Raw genomic sequence first — 18735 nt, 5'->3', positions numbered from 1 at the left:
AATTGATAAGCATTACAGATGCTGGGTCGAGACCCGTGCCGGCCGTGCCCGGGAGACCCATGAGGCGACACACATTTGGCCCAGCGTCGTCCGAGTTAGGGGAGGGTTTGGCCGGCCGGCCGGGATGTCTTTGTCCCATCGCGCTGTAGCGACTCCTATGGCGGGCCAGGCGCATGCACGCTGACACGGTCACCAGGTGTATGGTGTTTCCTCCTACACAAGATGTTTTGTATGTAGAAAATGTATAATGGTAATATTTAAAATGACTAAATCGGGTAATTTTGTATACATTTATTTAAATTTGCATCGGGCTGCTTCTGGGGGGATTCTGGTAAGATGACGGCAAAGTCGGCTGAATTCCGGTAGACGGAAACGGCCCAAGTACATCGGGCCGTTTCCGTCTACCGGAATTCAGCCGACTTTGCCGTCATCTTACCAGAATCTGGATTCTGGGCAGTCATTAATTTTGATTCCGGGCAGAGTCTGACACCTGATTCCTGGGCTGATACAATCAATTGGGCCGATACCTCATTGCTAGCTGGGCAATCACCAGGCATGCCTACAGTCGGGATTGCACGGCAAATCTGTCAGTCATGCAGCCAAAACAGTTTACAGTTGGGAATGTGCGGAAAATCTGTCAGTCATGCAGCCGAAACAGGCCTTTACTGATATTTCAGATACAATCGCGGCAAAAATACAGGTTGGAAAGCAAATGGATTCTGTTGAAAAGAGAAGACTATTCTGTCTGTAGGCTACCAAGTTTTCAACTTCCAAATAGACCTATTGAGCAAACAGCATTGTTTACCAAGTAAAACAAGAGATACATTTTACCACGAGCACATCGCCAGTGAGTGAGTGAAACTGGAAAGCTTTTTTAGGACTGTAATTTCCTCCTGGTATTGTACAATATGTGTCTCCACACACCTAGGTCTAGGCTATTGATGTATTGAAGACAAGTTTGTTTTTATTGATCTCAGATTCTTAGTTTGTTAGTGTCAAAGTAGCCTGTCATTTTGATTTAAAATTATGTAGAATTGCATGAAATGCGTTTATAAAGGCCACATTTTTCACAAACCCTAGGCTACAAAATGTTTTCCCCATTTGTACAACTTCTGCAAATGCATTTACTGATCTATGCCAGAACACAAAAGCAGAGCTTCTGTTTGCTCTTTGTGGTCTAGGCTGGGTAACCATAAAGCACTTTGTGACAACTGTATGTTGATGAAAAAGTGTTTTATGGATACATTTGATTGATACTCTCTTTGGGAATTGTGTAATATCCATTGTTGTCCTCTCATTCTGTGTCTCTCTCTCTTCTATTCATAGATCTATATTTCATACCATGTGTTCTTATTCTTATTATTCTTAGACAACAGACTACAATGACGGATGGATATTTAACAGTATGACGTATATATGACACGTTACGTTATTGCATATGCTTAATGCAATAGGATGTGTCAACATAAATGACCAGGTTGGAACAGAAGGATATCATCGCATTTGAACATGCTCAAATGGGGTGAGCGCAGACTTCCTTCCTTATTTGTGGCGATATCATATCCCCAGTGCTTCCCCTCTCTTGCGTGCAAGAACATGATGCAATAATGGCAGAAGGAGTACAAGAGTGAGGAGAGAAGGAAGACTGAGACGTGGAGGCAAATGGACGGACGGGCAGTCAGATAGACGGACAGATAAAACATTTACAAAATAGCCAACAAATGCACTTCCTGTGGATTTGCTCTGAGAAGATCAATGGTAAAACGAAGATAACTCCACAAGTGAACCAGCTCATAAAGGTCAGCGTTGTGAAGTGTAAAGCCAATATACATTTTTTATATTTGTTGATACAAACATTGTGTATAGTGTCCAGAATGAAACGTTTCGGAGGGGAGGTGTGTTTTATTTTCCCTTGTTTGTGACGATGTTATGTCCATGTGCGTGTATGGCTGTATGTGATGATGTGTTGAAGATAAGTACATGATCTTTGCATGCCTATCAATGCTGAATGGAAATACAGCCACAGGGACCTAGCTGTAAACAAGTCCCTCTGGCCTTTGTCCAGTGCTTATTTGGAACCAAATCTTGCCGGAACAGGATCCGGAACCTCTAAATTTGGGACTGTTTCATTCCGGAACCTATTTGCCAGGATCCTTAACTCTCATGGCATGAAAAATCATTTCCACCAGGGGTGCAACTTTCATGGGGGACAAGTGACAGTTTTATCATTGGAATGTGATATAAAACAAGGCAACGGTGTGCTTTAGGACCATGCGGATGCCCCCGAGCGGCCGGGTAGGCTGTTTGGAGTGTTTATCCGACTGGATTTAAGACCACGTGGACACCACAGAGTGGGCTGCCAGGCTGTGTGAAGGCAAAGCTTCTGGAAGGCTGGCTGGACCAGCACAGGAGAGTTGGGTATAGTTCAGTGTACGCGTTGCGCTCTTTCACCGAGTTGTAAAAGGAACAGAAACTGGCTACTCTTTAGTTGACTGATATGCCTTACGCTGGCAAGGTAACTGCTTATTAACTCAACAGAAAAAACTAAACTAGTGTTTATTCGCAGTGCTGAGCTAGTATTGTAACTGACAATTAACGTTAGTTAATGTTTCATCCCCTCTCGACTGAGGTGAATGAATAAGCTACACTTCCTACGTTTTGCATAGTACTATAGGTTAATGCCTACCTTTTTAGGAGGACGATTTGCAGGCAGAGACAAATTAATGGGTGATCCATACTTATTGAAAATGAAAAGGCACAATGCTCGCTCACCATAGTAGACTAACCTATGTGCCTGTTGTGCCTTTTCAATCATGATTAAATTTGTTGATTGCACTTCTACTCACGTTGGTTGAGTGCCCTCCACTTCTTTTCATTATCAATATTTATTTGCAGACACTGTAGTAAACTACAGTCTCATCGTATTTAAGTTAATTTCATATTCAAGTTAACTGACACGTGATTCTCCACCCATGCAGGCAGCCTACTATTTCAACGAGACTACACATACTAGGCGTACTTGAACTCTCATGCCCAACTAGGAGAGGTAGGCTACTGAAGGTGAAGCACCGGATTCTGAATGTATGAATAATGCAAAAAATGTGTTTTTAGGCTAACTCGTACAGTAGGTAGGCTAACGTATACAAAGCAGAAAGAGGACCGTTTCAAAATAATCTGTGGGACAACAAAAATATTTTAATCACCAAAGTAGTTGTCTGACCGCCCGCTCCCGCCTGCAGCATGAAAGATCGGGACCTGCAGGCATGCCACGGAAATGCAGCCCTCTAGTGTAGTCAGTACACAACACTATGCTCATCATGTCTTAAAGGGATCAGATTGTGACAGGGGTCCCAGTAGTGTAAGACAGCCAGGGAAGACCAGTCTACGGAGCTCAAGGGAATTTTGCAGTATATTCAGTGAATGATGCAAAGTTCCATCTTGAATTGATGGGTAGACCTACAGTAGCTACAGGACAGCAGATTACGTTTAAAGCTACCGTCTGGGATCTGGGAATAATGGTCATTTCAATTATTGAACCATTCATTAAATTTTGGGATAATATAATGTATAAATGTACACCAAGGTAATTCTTTGTCATGCCTCATTTTAGGAGGATCAGATGGTGACAGGGGTCTCAGCAGCCAGGAAGCTAGGGGAGACCAGTCTGTGACAGAGGTGAGGAGATACAACACTTTCTTCTCTCTGTCCAGTAAACACTGGACAAGCCAGATGCTATTTTAAGGCAGTCTGACAAACACCCAAAGTTGATTTCCAAACTGTATCAAGGGTTGATAGAGGCTTTTCCCGATGACACAACACAAAAATGCAAGGAAGACCTGGGAGACGCTTCTGGTAATGATGAGAGAATACAGATCTGTTAGAATGCCCGGTCATGTTCATATAATCTCACACATAAATTACTGCAGTTTAAGACCATCCATAGAACGTACTATATGCCAGTGAAACTGACTGTCATGCACTCAGAAATTGTATTATTCTGCTGGAGGTGTAAAACATAAAAGGAGACATATTTGCATATGTTATGGTCTTGTGAAGGCTGGCTGAAATCTGGCAAATAGTATGTTCTTTAATCTCAGCAAGTCTACAGATTCTCCCTGTTTTTGTTTGCTTGGAAATGTTAATACTGGAGATACTGTGTAGCCAAGCATTTATAGCGGCTAATAAATGCATTGCCATTAATTGGAAGGTTGGTTATCCTTCCACAATGTATGGAACAAATGTCAAGTTATGTACAGTATCACTAGATTTGTTTTAAGATTAAGGGTATACTGTGCAACTTTCATAAGGTTTGGATGCCTTATATGGAATACTGTACGACAAAAGGAGTCCCTATTGAAAACATGTCCACGTCAGAGGAGATTTAGGCAATCCCTAGCTGCTGGGCTGCTCAGTCCTGGCCTTGGGGGTCTGCTCTACTGTTGTCACTCGGCCCTTGGCCTAACACACCTCTGAAAACAATAATGAATGTTTCACTAAGATCCTAAAGCTGATTGGGGTGTGTTGGGTTGGGGCGCTGCAGGGTGGTGGACCCTTAGGGGCAGGATGGGGTGACCCAGCTATTGTGTACAAGTGAAAAGAGCTCTACAGTACTATTAGGCCTATGATATGAATTATATGGAGGGTACACTGTTTCTGTGTCTTAATCTGTAGGTGTATGTGTGTTTTCATTCTGCTTTTGTTTTCCAAACCTTTCCTTTGAGATATAAAAAAAAAGATGAGAAGGAAGTTGTGTTGGGGAGAGAACTGAGTTATTGACTAGACTGGTGGTGTTGTGCGTGTAAGCGGCTCGGGTTGGCTGGGCGGTCTGGCTGAAATTTGTTATAGAGGATGTCTTAAAGACAATCAAAAGTTGTCTTTGTACTTTATTTGTAAGAGTTGTTCATTTGTTAGGCTATTGGTTAAAGGTGCAACACAATACTGATTATTGAATTATCATGGATCTAGTTCAGTCAATCACTTACCTAGCTTGATGACTGTGGGAATTTTTGCTTACTTTTTGTTCTACATAGAGATGGCTAGAAGGGCCATAGATTGTGTAGAAATGCAGGAAATGTGCCGCGATTAGAGAAGAGAAAAATAATAAAGGAAAATATATAAAAGTTTGGACAGTTACTGGTACTGTATATATTTACCCCAAAAATATATGGGGGATTGGAAATGATGCGGACAATTACATTGATGGAAGCCACAATCTATCTGCAATATTAAAGCTGATCTTCCCCCTAAAAAAAGGTATATATATTTTTTGCATTATTATGTCCCCCCCACTTATAAAACAAAAGTTGCAGCCCTGATTTCCACTGTTTGCAATGTAAAAATTTGGCTAATTCAAGTTGACTCCTTCCGGCTGAGAGCTGGGGCACTCTGCTGAGAGTCAGAATTGGCCGACGTCACGTGGCCCGAGTCTGGGCCGCCTTCGGCAGTATTACTTATGGCTAGGATGCGGGGATTGAGCTCGGGCCGATTCCGGTGTGAGGTATCTGGCCCAAATGTATTACTTGGGGCTTGGCCCGATTCCCGTGTGAGTTATCTGGCCCAAATGTATTACTTGGGGCTCGGGATGATTGGGGCTACTCTCTGGCAGATGATTACACGGGCTGCTTTATATAATTAACATTCCATAATTTATTTTTCTATATTTTGTCATTGTTTCTGTGAGAAAAAAAATAGAATTAACATTTAAATAAAATTCTTTAAGAGTCCTGTGTAGTATTTTGATACTTTGTGCAGGGCAATTGATAAGCATTACAGATGCTGGGTCGAGACCCGTGCCGGCCGTGCCCGGGAGTCCCATGAGGCGACACACATTTGGCCCAGCGTCGTCCGAGTTAGGGGAGGGTTTGGCCGGCCGGCCGGGATGTCTTTGTCCCATCGCGCTGTAGCGACTCCTATGGCGGGCCAGGCGCATGCACGCTGACACGGTCACCAGGTGTATGGTGTTTCCTCCTACACAAGATGTTTTGTATGTAGAAAATGTATAATGGTAATATTTAAAATGACTAAATCGGGTAATTTTGTATACATTTATTTAAATTTTCATCGGGCTGCTTCTGGGGGGATTCTGGTAAGATGACGGCAAAGTCGGCTGAATTCCGGTAGACGGAAACGGCCCAAGTACATCGGGCCGTTTCCGTCTACCGGAATTCAGCCGACTTTGCCGTCATCTTACCAGAATCTGGATTCTGGGCAGTCATTAATTTTGATTCCGGGCAGAGTCTGACACCTGATTCCTGGGCTGATACAATCAATTGGGCCGATACCTCATTGCTAGCTGGGCAATCACCAGGCATGCCTACAGTCGGGATTGCACGGCAAATCTGTCAGTCATGCAGCCAAAACAGTTTACAGTTGGGAATGCGCGGAAAATCTGTCAGTCATGCAGCCGAAACAGGCCTTTACTGATATTTCAGATACAATCGCGGCAAAAATACAGGTTGGAAAGCAAATGGATTCTGTTGAAAAGAGAAGACTATTCTGTCTGTAGGCTACCAAGTTTTCAACTTCCAAATAGACCTATTGAGCAAACAGCATTGTTTACCAAGTAAAACAAGAGATACATTTTACCACGAGCACATCGCCAGTGAGTGAGTGAAACTGGAAAGCTTTTTTAGGACTGTAATTTCCTCCTGGTATTGTACAATATGTGTCTCCACACACCTAGGTCTAGGCTATTGATGTATTGAAGACAAGTTTGTTTTTATTGATCTCAGATTCTTAGTTTGTTAGTGTCAAAGTAGCCTGTCATTTTGATTTAAAATTATGTAGAATTGCATGAAATGCGTTTATAAAGGCCACATTTTTCACAAACCCTAGGCTACAAAATGTTTTCCCCATTTGTACAACTTCTGCAAATGCATTTACTGATCTATGCCAGAACACAAAAGCAGAGCTTCTGTTTGCTCTTTGTGGTCTAGGCTGGGTAACCATAAAGCACTTTGTGACAACTGTATGTTGATGAAAAAGTGTTTTATGGATACATTTGATTGATACTCTCTTTGGGAATTGTGTAATATCCATTGTTGTCCTCTCATTCTGTGTCTCTCTCTCTTCTATTCATAGATCTATATTTCATACCATGTGTTCTTATTCTTATTATTCTTAGACAACAGACTACAATGACGGATGGATATTTAACAGTATGACGTATATATGACACGTTACGTTATTGCATATGCTTAATGCAATAGGATGTGTCAACATAAATGACCAGGTTGGAACAGAAGGATATCATCGCATTTGAACATGCTCAAATGGGGTGAGCGCAGACTTCCTTCCTTATTTGTGGCGATATCATATCCCCAGTGCTTCCCCTCTCTTGCGTGCAAGAACATGATGCAATAATGGCAGAAGGAGTACAAGAGTGAGGAGAGAAGGAAGACTGAGACGTGGAGGCAAATGGACGGACGGGCAGTCAGATAGACGGACAGATAAAACATTTACAAAATAGCCAACAAATGCACTTCCTGTGGATTTGCTCTGAGAAGATCAATGGTAAAACGAAGATAACTCCACAAGTGAACCAGCTCATAAAGGTCAGCGTTGTGAAGTGTAAAGCCAATATACATTTTTTATATTTGTTGATACAAACATTGTGTATAGTGTCCAGAATGAAACGTTTCGGAGGGGAGGTGTGTTTTATTTTCCCTTGTTTGTGACGATGTTATGTCCATGTGCGTGTATGGCTGTATGTGATGATGTGTTGAAGATAAGTACATGATCTTTGCATGCCTATCAATGCTGAATGGAAATACAGCCACAGGGACCTAGCTGTAAACAAGTCCCTCTGGCCTTTGTCCAGTGCTTATTTGGAACCAGATCTTGCCGGAACAGGATCCGGAACCTCTAAATTTGGGACTGTTTCATTCCGGAACCTATTTGCCAGGATCCTTAACTCTCATGGCATGAAAAATCATTTCCACCAGGGGTGCAACTTTCATGGGGGACAAGTGACAGTTTTATCATTGGAATGTGATATAAAACAAGGCAACGGTGTGCTTTAGGACCATGCGGATGCCCCCGAGCGGCCGGGTAGGCTGTTTGGAGTGTTTATCCGACTGGATTTAAGACCACGTGGACACCACAGAGTGGGCTGCCAGGCTGTGTGAAGGCAAAGCTTCTGGAAGGCTGGCTGGACCAGCACAGGAGAGTTGGGTATAGTTCAGTGTACGCGTTGCGCTCTTTCACCGAGTTGTAAAAGGAACAGAAACTGGCTACTCTTTAGTTGACTGATATGCCTTACGCTGGCAAGGTAACTGCTTATTAACTCAACAGAAAAAACTAAACTAGTGTTTATTCGCAGTGCTGAGCTAGTATTGTAACTGACAATTAACGTTAGTTAATGTTTCATCCCCTCTCGACTGAGGTGAATGAATAAGCTACACTTCCTACGTTTTGCATAGTACTATAGGTTAATGCCTACCTTTTTAGGAGGACGATTTGCAGGCAGAGACAAATTAATGGGTGATCCATACTTATTGAAAATGAAAAGGCACAATGCTCGCTCACCATAGTAGACTAACCTATGTGCCTGTTGTGCCTTTTCAATCATGATTAAATTTGTTGATTGCACTTCTACTCACGTTGGTTGAGTGCCCTCCACTTCTTTTCATTATCAATATTTATTTGCAGACACTGTAGTAAACTACAGTCTCATCGTATTTAAGTTAATTTCATATTCAAGTTAACTGACACGTGATTCTCCACCCATGCAGGCAGCCTACTATTTCAACGAGACTACACATACTAGGCGTACTTGAACTCTCATGCCCAACTAGGAGAGGTAGGCTACTGAAGGTGAAGCACCGGATTCTGAATGTATGAATAATGCAAAAAATGTGTTTTTAAGCTAACTCGTACAGTAGGTAGGCTAACGTATACAAAGCAGAAAGAGGACCGTTTCAAAATAATCTGTGGGACAACAAAAATATTTTAATCACCAAAGTAGTTGTCTGACCGCCCGCTCCCGCCTGCAGCATGAAAGATCGGGACCTGCAGGCATGCCACGGAAATGCAGCCCTCTAGTGTAGTCAGTACACAACACTATGCTCATCATGTCTTAAAGGGATCAGATTGTGACAGGGGTCCCAGTAGTGTAAGACAGCCAGGGAAGACCAGTCTACGGAGCTCAAGGGAATTTTGCAGTATATTCAGTGAATGATGCAAAGTTCCATCTTGAATTGATGGGTAGACCTACAGTAGCTACAGGACAGCAGATTACGTTTAAAGCTACCGTCTGGGATCTGGGAATAATGGTCATTTCAATTATTGAACCATTCATTACATTTTTGGATAATATAATGTATAAATGTACACCAAGGTAATTCTTTGTCATGCCTCATTTTAGGAGGATCAGATGGTGACAGGGGTCTCAGCAGCCAGGAAGCTAGGGGAGACCAGTCTGTGACAGAGGTGAGGAGATACAACACTTTCTTCTCTCTGTCCAGTAAACACTGGACAAGCCAGATGCTATTTTAAGGCAGTCTGACAAACACCCAAAGTTGATTTCCAAACTGTATCAAGGGTTGATAGAGGCTTTTCCCGATGACACAACACAAAAATGCGAGGAAGACCTGGGAGACGCTTCTGGTAATGATGAGAGAATACAGATCTGTTAGAATGCCCGGTCATGTTCATATAATCTCACACATAAACTACTGCAGTTTAAGACCATCCATAGAACGTACTATATGCCAGTGAAACTGACTGTCATGCACTCAGAAATTGTATTATTCTGCTGGAGGTGTAAAACATAAAAGGAGACATATTTGCATATGTTATGGTCTTGTGAAGGCTGGCTGAAATCTGGCAAATAGTATGTTCTTTAATCTCAGCAAGTCTACAGATTCTCCCTGTTTTTGTTTGCTTGGAAATGTTAATACTGGAGATACTGTGTAGCCAAGCATTTATAGCGGCTAATAAATGCATTGCCATTAATTGGAAGGTTGGTTATCCTTCCACAATGTATGGAACAAATGTCAAGTTATGTACAGTATCACTAGATTTGTTTTAAGATTAAGGGTATACTGTGCAACTTTCATAAGGTTTGGATGCCTTATATGGAATACTGTACGACAAAAGGAGTCCCTATTGAAAACATGTCCACGTCAGAGGAGATTTAGGCAATCCCTAGCTGCTGGGCTGCTCAGTCCTGGCCTTGGGGGTCTGCTCTACTGTTGTCACTCGGCCCTTGGCCTAACACACCTCTGAAAACAATAATGAATGTTTCACTAAGATCCTAAAGCTGATTGGGGTGTGTTGGGTTGGGGCGCTGCAGGGTGGTGGACCCTTAGGGGCAGGATGGGGTGACCCAGCTATTGTGTACAAGTGAAAAGAGCTCTACAGTACTATTAGGCCTATGATATGAATTATATGGAGGGTACACTGTTTCTGTGTCTTAATCTGTAGGTGTATGTGTGTTTTCATTCTGCTTTTGTTTTCCAAACCTTTCCCTTGAGATATAAAAAAAAAGATGAGAAGGAAGTTGTGTTGGGGAGAGAACTGAGTTATTGACTAGACTGGTGGTGTTGTGCGTGTAAGCGGCTCGGGTTGGCTGGGCGGTCTGGCTGAAATTTGTTATAGAGGATGTCTTAAAGACAATCAAAAGTTGTCTTTGTACTTTATTTGTAAGAGTTGTTCATTTGTTAGGCTATTGGTTAAAGGTGCAACACAATACTGATTATTGAATTATCATGGATCTAGTTCAGTCAATCACTTACCTAGCTTGATGACTGTGGGAATTTTTGCTTACTTTTTGTTCTACATAGAGATGGCTAGAAGGGCCATAGATTGTGTAGAAATGCAGGAAATGTGCTTTAGATGCCCCCAAAAATGGGAGGGCCCCCAGACTCCTGCCAAGTTATGTCCCCCTCTGAAAATAGCACTGCTGGGTGATTTAAAAAGTCATAGTCAATTGATCAATAATATAATAATACTCTGAGCAAAAAACGTTTTTATTTTATTTACAATATGTTGAGTCTATGAGAATAGAAAGGTTCAGAACTTTTGTAAAACATCACAGCACAGTTTAAAAAATATATGGCAAATAGAAATTGAAAAACTGGATGGTGTTCACAGATAGATGAGAAGGGTTGAGTGGAGCTGAAGGATGGGACTAAAAACAAACAGAAGATAACTACCGAAAAATATACTGTGTCCGTAAAATGTATATAGTATGTATAGGCTGGAAGTAGAAGCCTAAGTGTTGTTGTCCATTAGTTTACTCCAGGTAGGGGAGGGATGGTAGAGTTAGAGAAAAATAATAAAGGAAAATATATAAAAGTTTGGACAGTTACTGGTACTGTATATATTTACCCCAAAAATATATGGGGGATTGGAAATGATGCGGACAATTACATTGATGGAAGCCACAATCTATCTGCAATATTAAAGCTGATCTTCCCCCTAAAAAAAGGTATATATATTTTTTGCATTATTATGTCCCCCCCACTTATAAAACAAAAGTTGCAGCCCTGATTTCCACTGTTTGCAATGTAAAAATTTGGCTAATTCAAGTTGACTCCTTCCGGCTGAGAGCTGGGGCACTCTGCTGAGAGTCAGAATTGGCCGACGTCACGTGGCCCGAGTCTGGGCCGCCTTCGGCAGTATTACTTATGGCTAGGATGCGGGGATTGAGCTCGGGCCGATTCCGGTGTGAGGTATCTGGCCCAAATGTATTACTTGGGGCTTGGCCCGATTCCCGTGTGAGTTATCTGGCCCAAATGTATTACTTGGGGCTCGGGATGATTGGGGCTACTCTCTGGCAGATGATTACACGGGCTGCTTTATATAATTAACATTCCATAATTTATTTTTCTATATTTTGTCATTGTTTCTGTGAGAAAAAAAATAGAATTAACATTTAAATAAAATTCTTTAAGAGTCCTGTGTAGTATTTTGATACTTTGTGCAGGGCAATTGATAAGCATTACAGATGCTGGGTCGAGACCCGTGCCGGCCGTGCCCGGGAGACCCATGAGGCGACACACATTTGGCCCAGCGTCGTCCGAGTTAGGGGAGGGTTTGGCCGGCCGGCCGGGATGTCTTTGTCCCATCGCGCTGTAGCGACTCCTATGGCGGGCCAGGCGCATGCACGCTGACACGGTCACCAGGTGTATGGTGTTTCCTCCTACACAAGATGTTTTGTATGTAGAAAATGTATAATGGTAATATTTAAAATGACTAAATCGGGTAATTTTGTATACATTTATTTAAATTTGCATCGGGCTGCTTCTGGGGGGATTCTGGTAAGATGACGGCAAAGTCGGCTGAATTCCGGTAGACGGAAACGGCCCAAGTACATCGGGCCGTTTCCGTCTACCGGAATTCAGCCGACTTTGCCGTCATCTTACCAGAATCTGGATTCTGGGCAGTCATTAATTTTGATTCCGGGCAGAGTCTGACACCTGATTCCTGGGCTGATACAATCAATTGGGCCGATACCTCATTGCTAGCTGGGCAATCACCAGGCATGCCTACAGTCGGGATTGCACGGCAAATCTGTCAGTCATGCAGCCAAAACAGCTTACAGTTGGGAATGCGCGGAAAATCTGTCAGTCATGCAGCCGAAACAGGCCTTTACTGATATTTCAGATACAATCGCGGCAAAAATACAGGTTGGAAAGCAAATGGATTCTGTTGAAAAGAGAAGACTATTCTGTCTGTAGGCTACCAAGTTTTCAACTTCCAAATAGACCTATTGAGCAAACAGCATTGTTTACCAAGTAAAACAAGAGATACATTTTACCACGAGCACATCGCCAGTGAGTGAGTGAAACTGGAAAGCTTTTTTAGGACTGTAATTTCCTCCTGGTATTGTACAATATGTGTCTCCACACACCTAGGTCTAGGCTATTGATGTATTGAAGACAAGTTTGTTTTTATTGATCTCAGATTCTTAGTTTGTTAGTGTCAAAGTAGCCTGTCATTTTGATTTAAAATTATGTAGAATTGCATGAAATGCGTTTATAAAGGCCACATTTTTCACAAACCCTAGGCTACAAAATGTTTTCCCCATTTGTACAACTTCTGCAAATGCATTTACTGATCTATGCCAGAACACAAAAGCAGAGCTTCTGTTTGCTCTTTGTGGTCTAGGCTGGGTAACCATAAAGCACTTTGTGACAACTGTATGTTGATGAAAAAGTGTTTTATGGATACATTTGATTGATACTCTCTTTGGGAATTGTGTAATATCCATTGTTGTCCTCTCATTCTGTGTCTCTCTCTCTTCTATTCATAGATCTATATTTCATACCATGTGTTCTAATTCTTATTTCTCTGGTCATTCTATTCAACAGTAGTGAGGACTGCTAATCCCGAAGATCTACAAACCACAGATTCTTCAACTCCCTCCCAAAATGGCGTCAGACCTCTCCATCTCCGCTGGCCCCCCAAGCTCCCCTCCACCTCTCCTCTCACCTCCTCTCCTTTCTCACCTATCAAACCAGATCGGCATCTCCATCCTGGTCCTAGCATTCGTCTTCGGTTTCCCCGGTAACCTGTTTGTTGTGTGGTCGGTGCTGTGCCGTGTGAGGCATCGTTCAGTTACCTGCCTGCTCGTCTTAAACCTCGCCGTGGCCGACGCGTTGGTGTTGCTAAGCTCCCCGCTTTTCCTGCGCTTCCTGGCAGGCGGGCGAGGCTGGGAGTTTGGGGCGGTGGCCTGTAAATTGGTACACTACCTGTGCTGTGTCAACATGAACGTGTCCATCTACCTGATCAGCCTGATGAGCTTGGATCGCTGGCTGGCCGTCGCAAGGCCCTTCCTGGCCCAGAGGATGAGGACAAAGAAAACTCTGATGGCCGTTCTACTGGGGATCTGGGTGCTGGCTTTCGTCTTTGCACTGCCCATGGCCTTCTATCGCAGGTGGGGCTGTTTGTATGGGTTGTGTGTATGGGTTGTGTGTATGGGTTGTGTGTATGGGTTGTGTGTGTGCGAGAGGCATGAGAGAGAGGAAATATTAAAATACACTTACACGAACAAAAAGGCTTATCATTCTTCAATACTGATCTGAAGATTTTTGTTTGCATTACAGGCTGTTTATTTCTGTAGTTCCCGAGCTCTTAAACACTTCTCTAATAACCTGCGAAGTATGGCTGCAATAAAGACAACCTGGAACACTCCCATTGTCTCAATCAAACAAACTCTCTCTCTCTCTTTTGTCCTTATGCATTCCTCAAGTCACACACTGTGGTCCTGGGGAACATCCATGAGACCCATCATGTCTCCTTCATGTTATAAAATGTCTCTCTCTCTCTCTTTCTCTCTCTCTCTCTCTCTCTCTCTCTCTATCTATCTATACCTAGTAACCTGAAGCTGCACTTGAACAGCTCTGTGACCGTCTGCATGTCGTACCACTGGAAAAGTGTGGGTCACCAGGTGTTCCAGTACCTGTTTGAGACCGTCCTGGGCTTCTTCCTCCCCTTCACTTTCATCACCGTCTGCTACACCTCTGTCATCTGTGGACTACGCAGGGCCATGTTCCAGCACAAGGGACGGGGAAACCGTCTCATCCTCCTCATCATCGGCACCTTCGCTCTCTTCTGGCTGCCCTACCACGTGGTCAACATCTTACAGGTATGAGAGTTTGCCAATGTATTTCAAGTTACTGCACATTATGAAGCAGTTCATTTGTTGTGTGTCATACAGGTATAATAACAGGTATAAGCCCTATCTGTCTCTCTTGTATCTGCCTCTCTCTCAGGTGATTGGTCTACTTGGTGGTAACGACACTCTGTTTAAAGCAGCCGCGGTGGCCCGTCCCAACGTCACAGCGCTCGCTTTCCTGAGCAGCAGCGTGAACCCTGTACTGTATGTATTCGCTGGCAGCTCCCACATCCGCCAGGCCGGTCTCAGCTTCATGGCCAAGCTCTTCGAGGGCACCAACATTGAGGGAGGGACCTCTGCCTCCTTTACCCGCAGCACAAAGTCCAGCCGGAGTGGTTCTTCAGCCCCACTCAAGCTGGGGCGGTCGGGGAAGGGGAAGGAGGGGGATGGGAATAGTGTGACGGAGCTGCAGGAAGTCGAGGTCAAGGTTAAGTCCAAGCCGGAGCTCAAGACTTTGACATCCAATGATCCGTTGGAGTAGTGTTACTTTTTGTGGCCTACTGTACTAGTCATAGGATAACCGTATTTAATGTATTTCACAGATCTTTGATACAATTTGTGCTTTATAGCTCGCGTTTGTGGTTGCCTCCATGCAATTTCTGGATAAAAATATAAAATACACTTAATGTTTTAACCTGTTGACAAATCGAGTCAGTATAGCGATTTCTTCAAGGAAGAAGGGAAGGAATTGTTCGAGACACTTACACGCAAGGTAGAGGGGAGAGTGTGGTAATTTGAGCCAAAGGGGTAAGTTGAGCCACCCTTGTTTCTCGGAAACCATACACAAAATTAATAATTTGACCCAATATTTTATGGTGTACGTGAAGGAAGAAACCACATGGGAAAAGCAAGTTAGGTCCAAAAAATGGATTTTCACCAAGTCAAATGAATTTATCGTGTTAGAGTTTATATGATGCTTGTATCTAAACCAAAGTAGATCATTTTCAGATTGTTCTATACATCAGTTTTGGTCTCGATAAGCTTCAACATGAGGTCCTAAACCTAGCATGAAAGTGCATCCTTGTAGTTGTGTGGGCTAATATAGTCAATGTTTGTTTTGGGGTAAGTTGAGCCAATGGCTAGTTGAGCAAATTGAAGTGTTTTCTTCTCATGCGTAATGCAAGGCATTATCACTGGGATATGAGGTAACAACAGGGCCTTGCCTATGTTAAACGTGTTTTAAAAAAGTACAGAAGTGTTTGTTAGGCATTTAGCCTGTGTTAAAATATGCTTAAATTATTTAAAGAGAAAAAAGTGATTGTAATTCTGTTGATACGTGTTTGGGAAATAAAGATAGACTTGGTTTTAAAAAGGTAGTGGTAATATTTTATTCAGTACAGATTTTTTTTGGCAGCTTTACTTACCACTTTCCTGCGGCTGTAACGATAGTCGTCATATTCCTCCTCCTCAGACGAGGAGAGGAGAGAGGGATCAGAAGACCAATGTGCAGCGAGGTATGTATATATTGACCGCTCCTGTCTCAGCCTCCAGTATTTATGCTGCAGTAGTTTATGTGTCGGGGGGCTAGGGTCAGTTGGTTATACCTGGAGTACTTCTCCTGTCTTATCCAGTGTCCTGTGTGAATTTAAGTATGCTCTCTCTAATTCTCTCGTTCTCTCTTTCTCTCTGAGAACCTGAGCCCTAGGACCATACGTCGGGACTACCGGCCGTGGTGACTCCTTGCTGTCCCCAGTCCGCCTGGCCTTGCTGCTATTCCAGTTTCAACTGTTCTGCCTGCGGTTATGGAACCCCTACCTGTCCCAGACCTGCTGTTTTCAACTCTTAATGATCGGCTATGAAAAGCCAACTGAGATTTATTCCTGATTATTATTTGACCATGCTTGTCATTTATGAACATTTTGAAAATCTTGGCTCTCTCTAATTTTCTCCTTCTCTCTTTCTTTCTCTCGGAGGACCTGGGCCCTAGGACCATGCGTCGGGACTGCCGCCCGTGGTGACTCCTTGCTGTCCCCAGTCCGCCTGGCCTTGCTGCTATTCCAGTTTCAGCTGTTCTGCCTGCGGTTATGGAACCGCCACCTGTCCCAGACCTGTTGTTTTTCAACTCTTAATGATCAGCTATGAAAAGCCAACTGAAAATTATTCATGATTATTATTTGACCATGCTTGTCACTTATGAACATTTTTGAACATCTTGGCATAGTTCTGTTATAATCTCCACCCGGCACAGCCAGAAGAGGACTGGCCACCCCTCATAGCCTGGTTCCTCTCTAGGTTTCTTCCTAGGTTTTGGCCTTTCTAGGGAGTTTTTCCTAGCCACCGTGCTTCTACACCTGCATTACTAGCTGTTTGGGGTTTTAGGCTGGGTTTCTGTACAGCACTTCGAGATATTAGCTGATGTACGAAGGGCTATATAAAATAAAATTGATTGATTGATTGTATGTAGACATCATGAATTTATTAGACAAGACGAACACTGAACCGAACTATACTTGATAAATACAAAATAACAAACAGACAACGTAGACTGACCTGAACATGCAAACTACATAAAATGAAGAACGCACGAACAGGAAAGAACGAACGAACGAGACGAGACAGTACCGTGTGGTGCAATAAACACAGACACAGCGACAATCACCCACAAACAAACAATGTGAAACCACCTACCTTAATATGGTTCTCAATCAGAGGAGATGAAAACCACCTGCCTCTAATTGAGAACCATATCAGGTCACCCATTTACCAACATAGAAACACATAACATAGAAATGCCCACCCACACTCACGCCCTGACCGACTAACACATACAAAACAACAGAAAACAGGTCAGGAACGTGACATAACCCCCCCCCTCAAGGTGCGTACTCCGGACGCACTACCAAAAGTCTAGGGGAGGGTCTGGGTGGGCATCTGACCACGGTGGTGGCTCAGGCTCTGGACGAGGTCCCCACCCCACCATAGTCAATCCCAGCTTCCGTAGCCTCCTCAAAGTGGCGACCCTCGCCACCGACCTTGGACTGGGAACCCTAGACATGGGTCCCGCTGGACTTAGGGGCAGCCCCGGACTGAGGGACCGCTCCGGACTGGCTGGCTCTGGCGGATCCTGGCTGGCTGGCTCTGGCGGATCCTGGCTGGCGGAAGGCTCTGGCGGATCCTGGCTGGCGGAAGGCTCTGGCGGATCCTGGCTGGCGGAAGGCTCTGGCGGATCCTGGCTGGCGGAAGGCTCTGGCGGATCCTGGCTGGCGGAAGGCTCTGGCGGATCCTGGCTGGCGGAAGGCTCTGGCGGATCCTGGCTGGCGGAAGGCTCTGGCGGATCCTGGCTGGCGGAAGGCTCTGGCGGATCCTGTCTGGCGGAAGGCTCTGGCGGATCCTGTCTGGCGGAAGGCTCTGGCGGATCCTGTCTGGCGGAAGGCTCTGGCGGCTCTGGCTGGTCCTGGCTGGACGGCTCTGGCTGGTCCTGGCTGGACGGCTCTGGCTGGTCCTGGCTGGACGGCTCTGGCTGGTCCTGGCTGGGCGGCTCTGGCTGGTCCTGGCTGGACGGCTCTGGCTGGTCCTGGCTGGACGGCTCTGGCTGGTCCTGGCTGGACGGCTCTGGACAGACGGGCACACCTGTAGGGAGGAGACGGAGAGACAGCCTGGTGCGTGGGGCTGCCACAGGACCCACCAGGCTGGAGAGACCTACAGGAGGCTTGATGTTAAAAGGAGGCACCTGAAGGACCGGGCTGTGGGGGAGCACTGGAGCTCTGGTGCGCAGCCTTTGCACCACTCCCCCAGGCTGGAGTACTATTCCAGCCCGTACCCTCCAGAGTGCAGGCACAGGTTGAACCGGGCTGTGGATGAGCACTGGAGATCTAGTGCCTACTACGCGCACCTCTCCCTTAGGCTCCACTCCCACATTTGCCCGGTACGAGCGGAGCGTAGGCATAGGACGCACTGCACCCTCCCAGCGCCCCGGAGACACAGCACGCAGAGCCGGCGCAGGATACCCTGGACCGAAACTGCGTACCGGAGACCAGACGCGCTGAGCAGGCACGATACGCCCCGGCTGGATGCCCACACTCACACGACACTTTCGGGGGGCTGCCCTATAGCGCACCGGGCTATGGGCACGCACTGGCGACACCGTGCGCTTAACCGCATAACACGGTGCC

The 18735-nt window shown here is 44.7% G+C and overlaps 1 protein-coding gene across 3 annotated transcripts; it reads left to right on the top strand.

Moving 5' to 3' along the window:
* Positions 1 to 7283: 7283 nt before the first annotated feature.
* Positions 7284 to 15939, top strand: LOC120049762 (leukotriene B4 receptor 1-like). Of its 3 annotated transcripts, XM_038996154.1 has the most exons (5): positions 7285 to 7553; positions 9365 to 9429; positions 13317 to 13882; positions 14323 to 14593; positions 14721 to 15939. In XM_038996154.1, exons 3-5 carry the CDS (start codon positions 13377 to 13379, stop codon positions 15102 to 15104), a joined length of 1161 nt encoding a protein of 386 aa, XP_038852082.1. In that variant the 5' UTR covers positions 7285 to 7553; positions 9365 to 9429; positions 13317 to 13376; the 3' UTR covers positions 15105 to 15939. The 3 variants fall into 3 exon arrangements, with proteins under 3 accessions (XP_038852084.1, XP_038852083.1, XP_038852082.1); XM_038996156.1 differs by lacking the exon at positions 9365 to 9429 and having other exon boundaries at positions 7284 to 7553; positions 13320 to 13882; XM_038996155.1 differs by lacking the exon at positions 9365 to 9429 and having other exon boundaries at positions 7284 to 7553.
* Positions 15940 to 18735: the final 2796 nt, after the last annotated feature.

This window comes from Salvelinus namaycush, chromosome 6 (assembly GCF_016432855.1).
Source record: "Salvelinus namaycush isolate Seneca chromosome 6, SaNama_1.0, whole genome shotgun sequence".
Lineage (NCBI taxonomy): Eukaryota > Metazoa > Chordata > Actinopteri > Salmoniformes > Salmonidae > Salvelinus > Salvelinus namaycush.
The sequence above is the reverse complement of the archived record's forward strand: the minus strand, read 5'-3'. Positions and strand labels throughout refer to the sequence as shown.

Bases quoted from the DNA above. Each gene is read 5' to 3' on its own strand.
- LOC120049762 (XM_038996156.1), top strand. From the start codon at position 13,377: ATGGCGTCAGACCTCTCCATCTCCGCTGGCCCCCCAAGCTCCCCTCCA. The intron at 13,883-14,322 runs GTGGGGCTGTTT...ATCTATACCTAG, and splicing joins CCCATGGCCTTCTATCGCAG to TAACCTGAAGCTGCACTTGA. The intron at 14,594-14,720 runs GTATGAGAGTTT...CCTCTCTCTCAG, and splicing joins ACGTGGTCAACATCTTACAG to GTGATTGGTCTACTTGGTGG.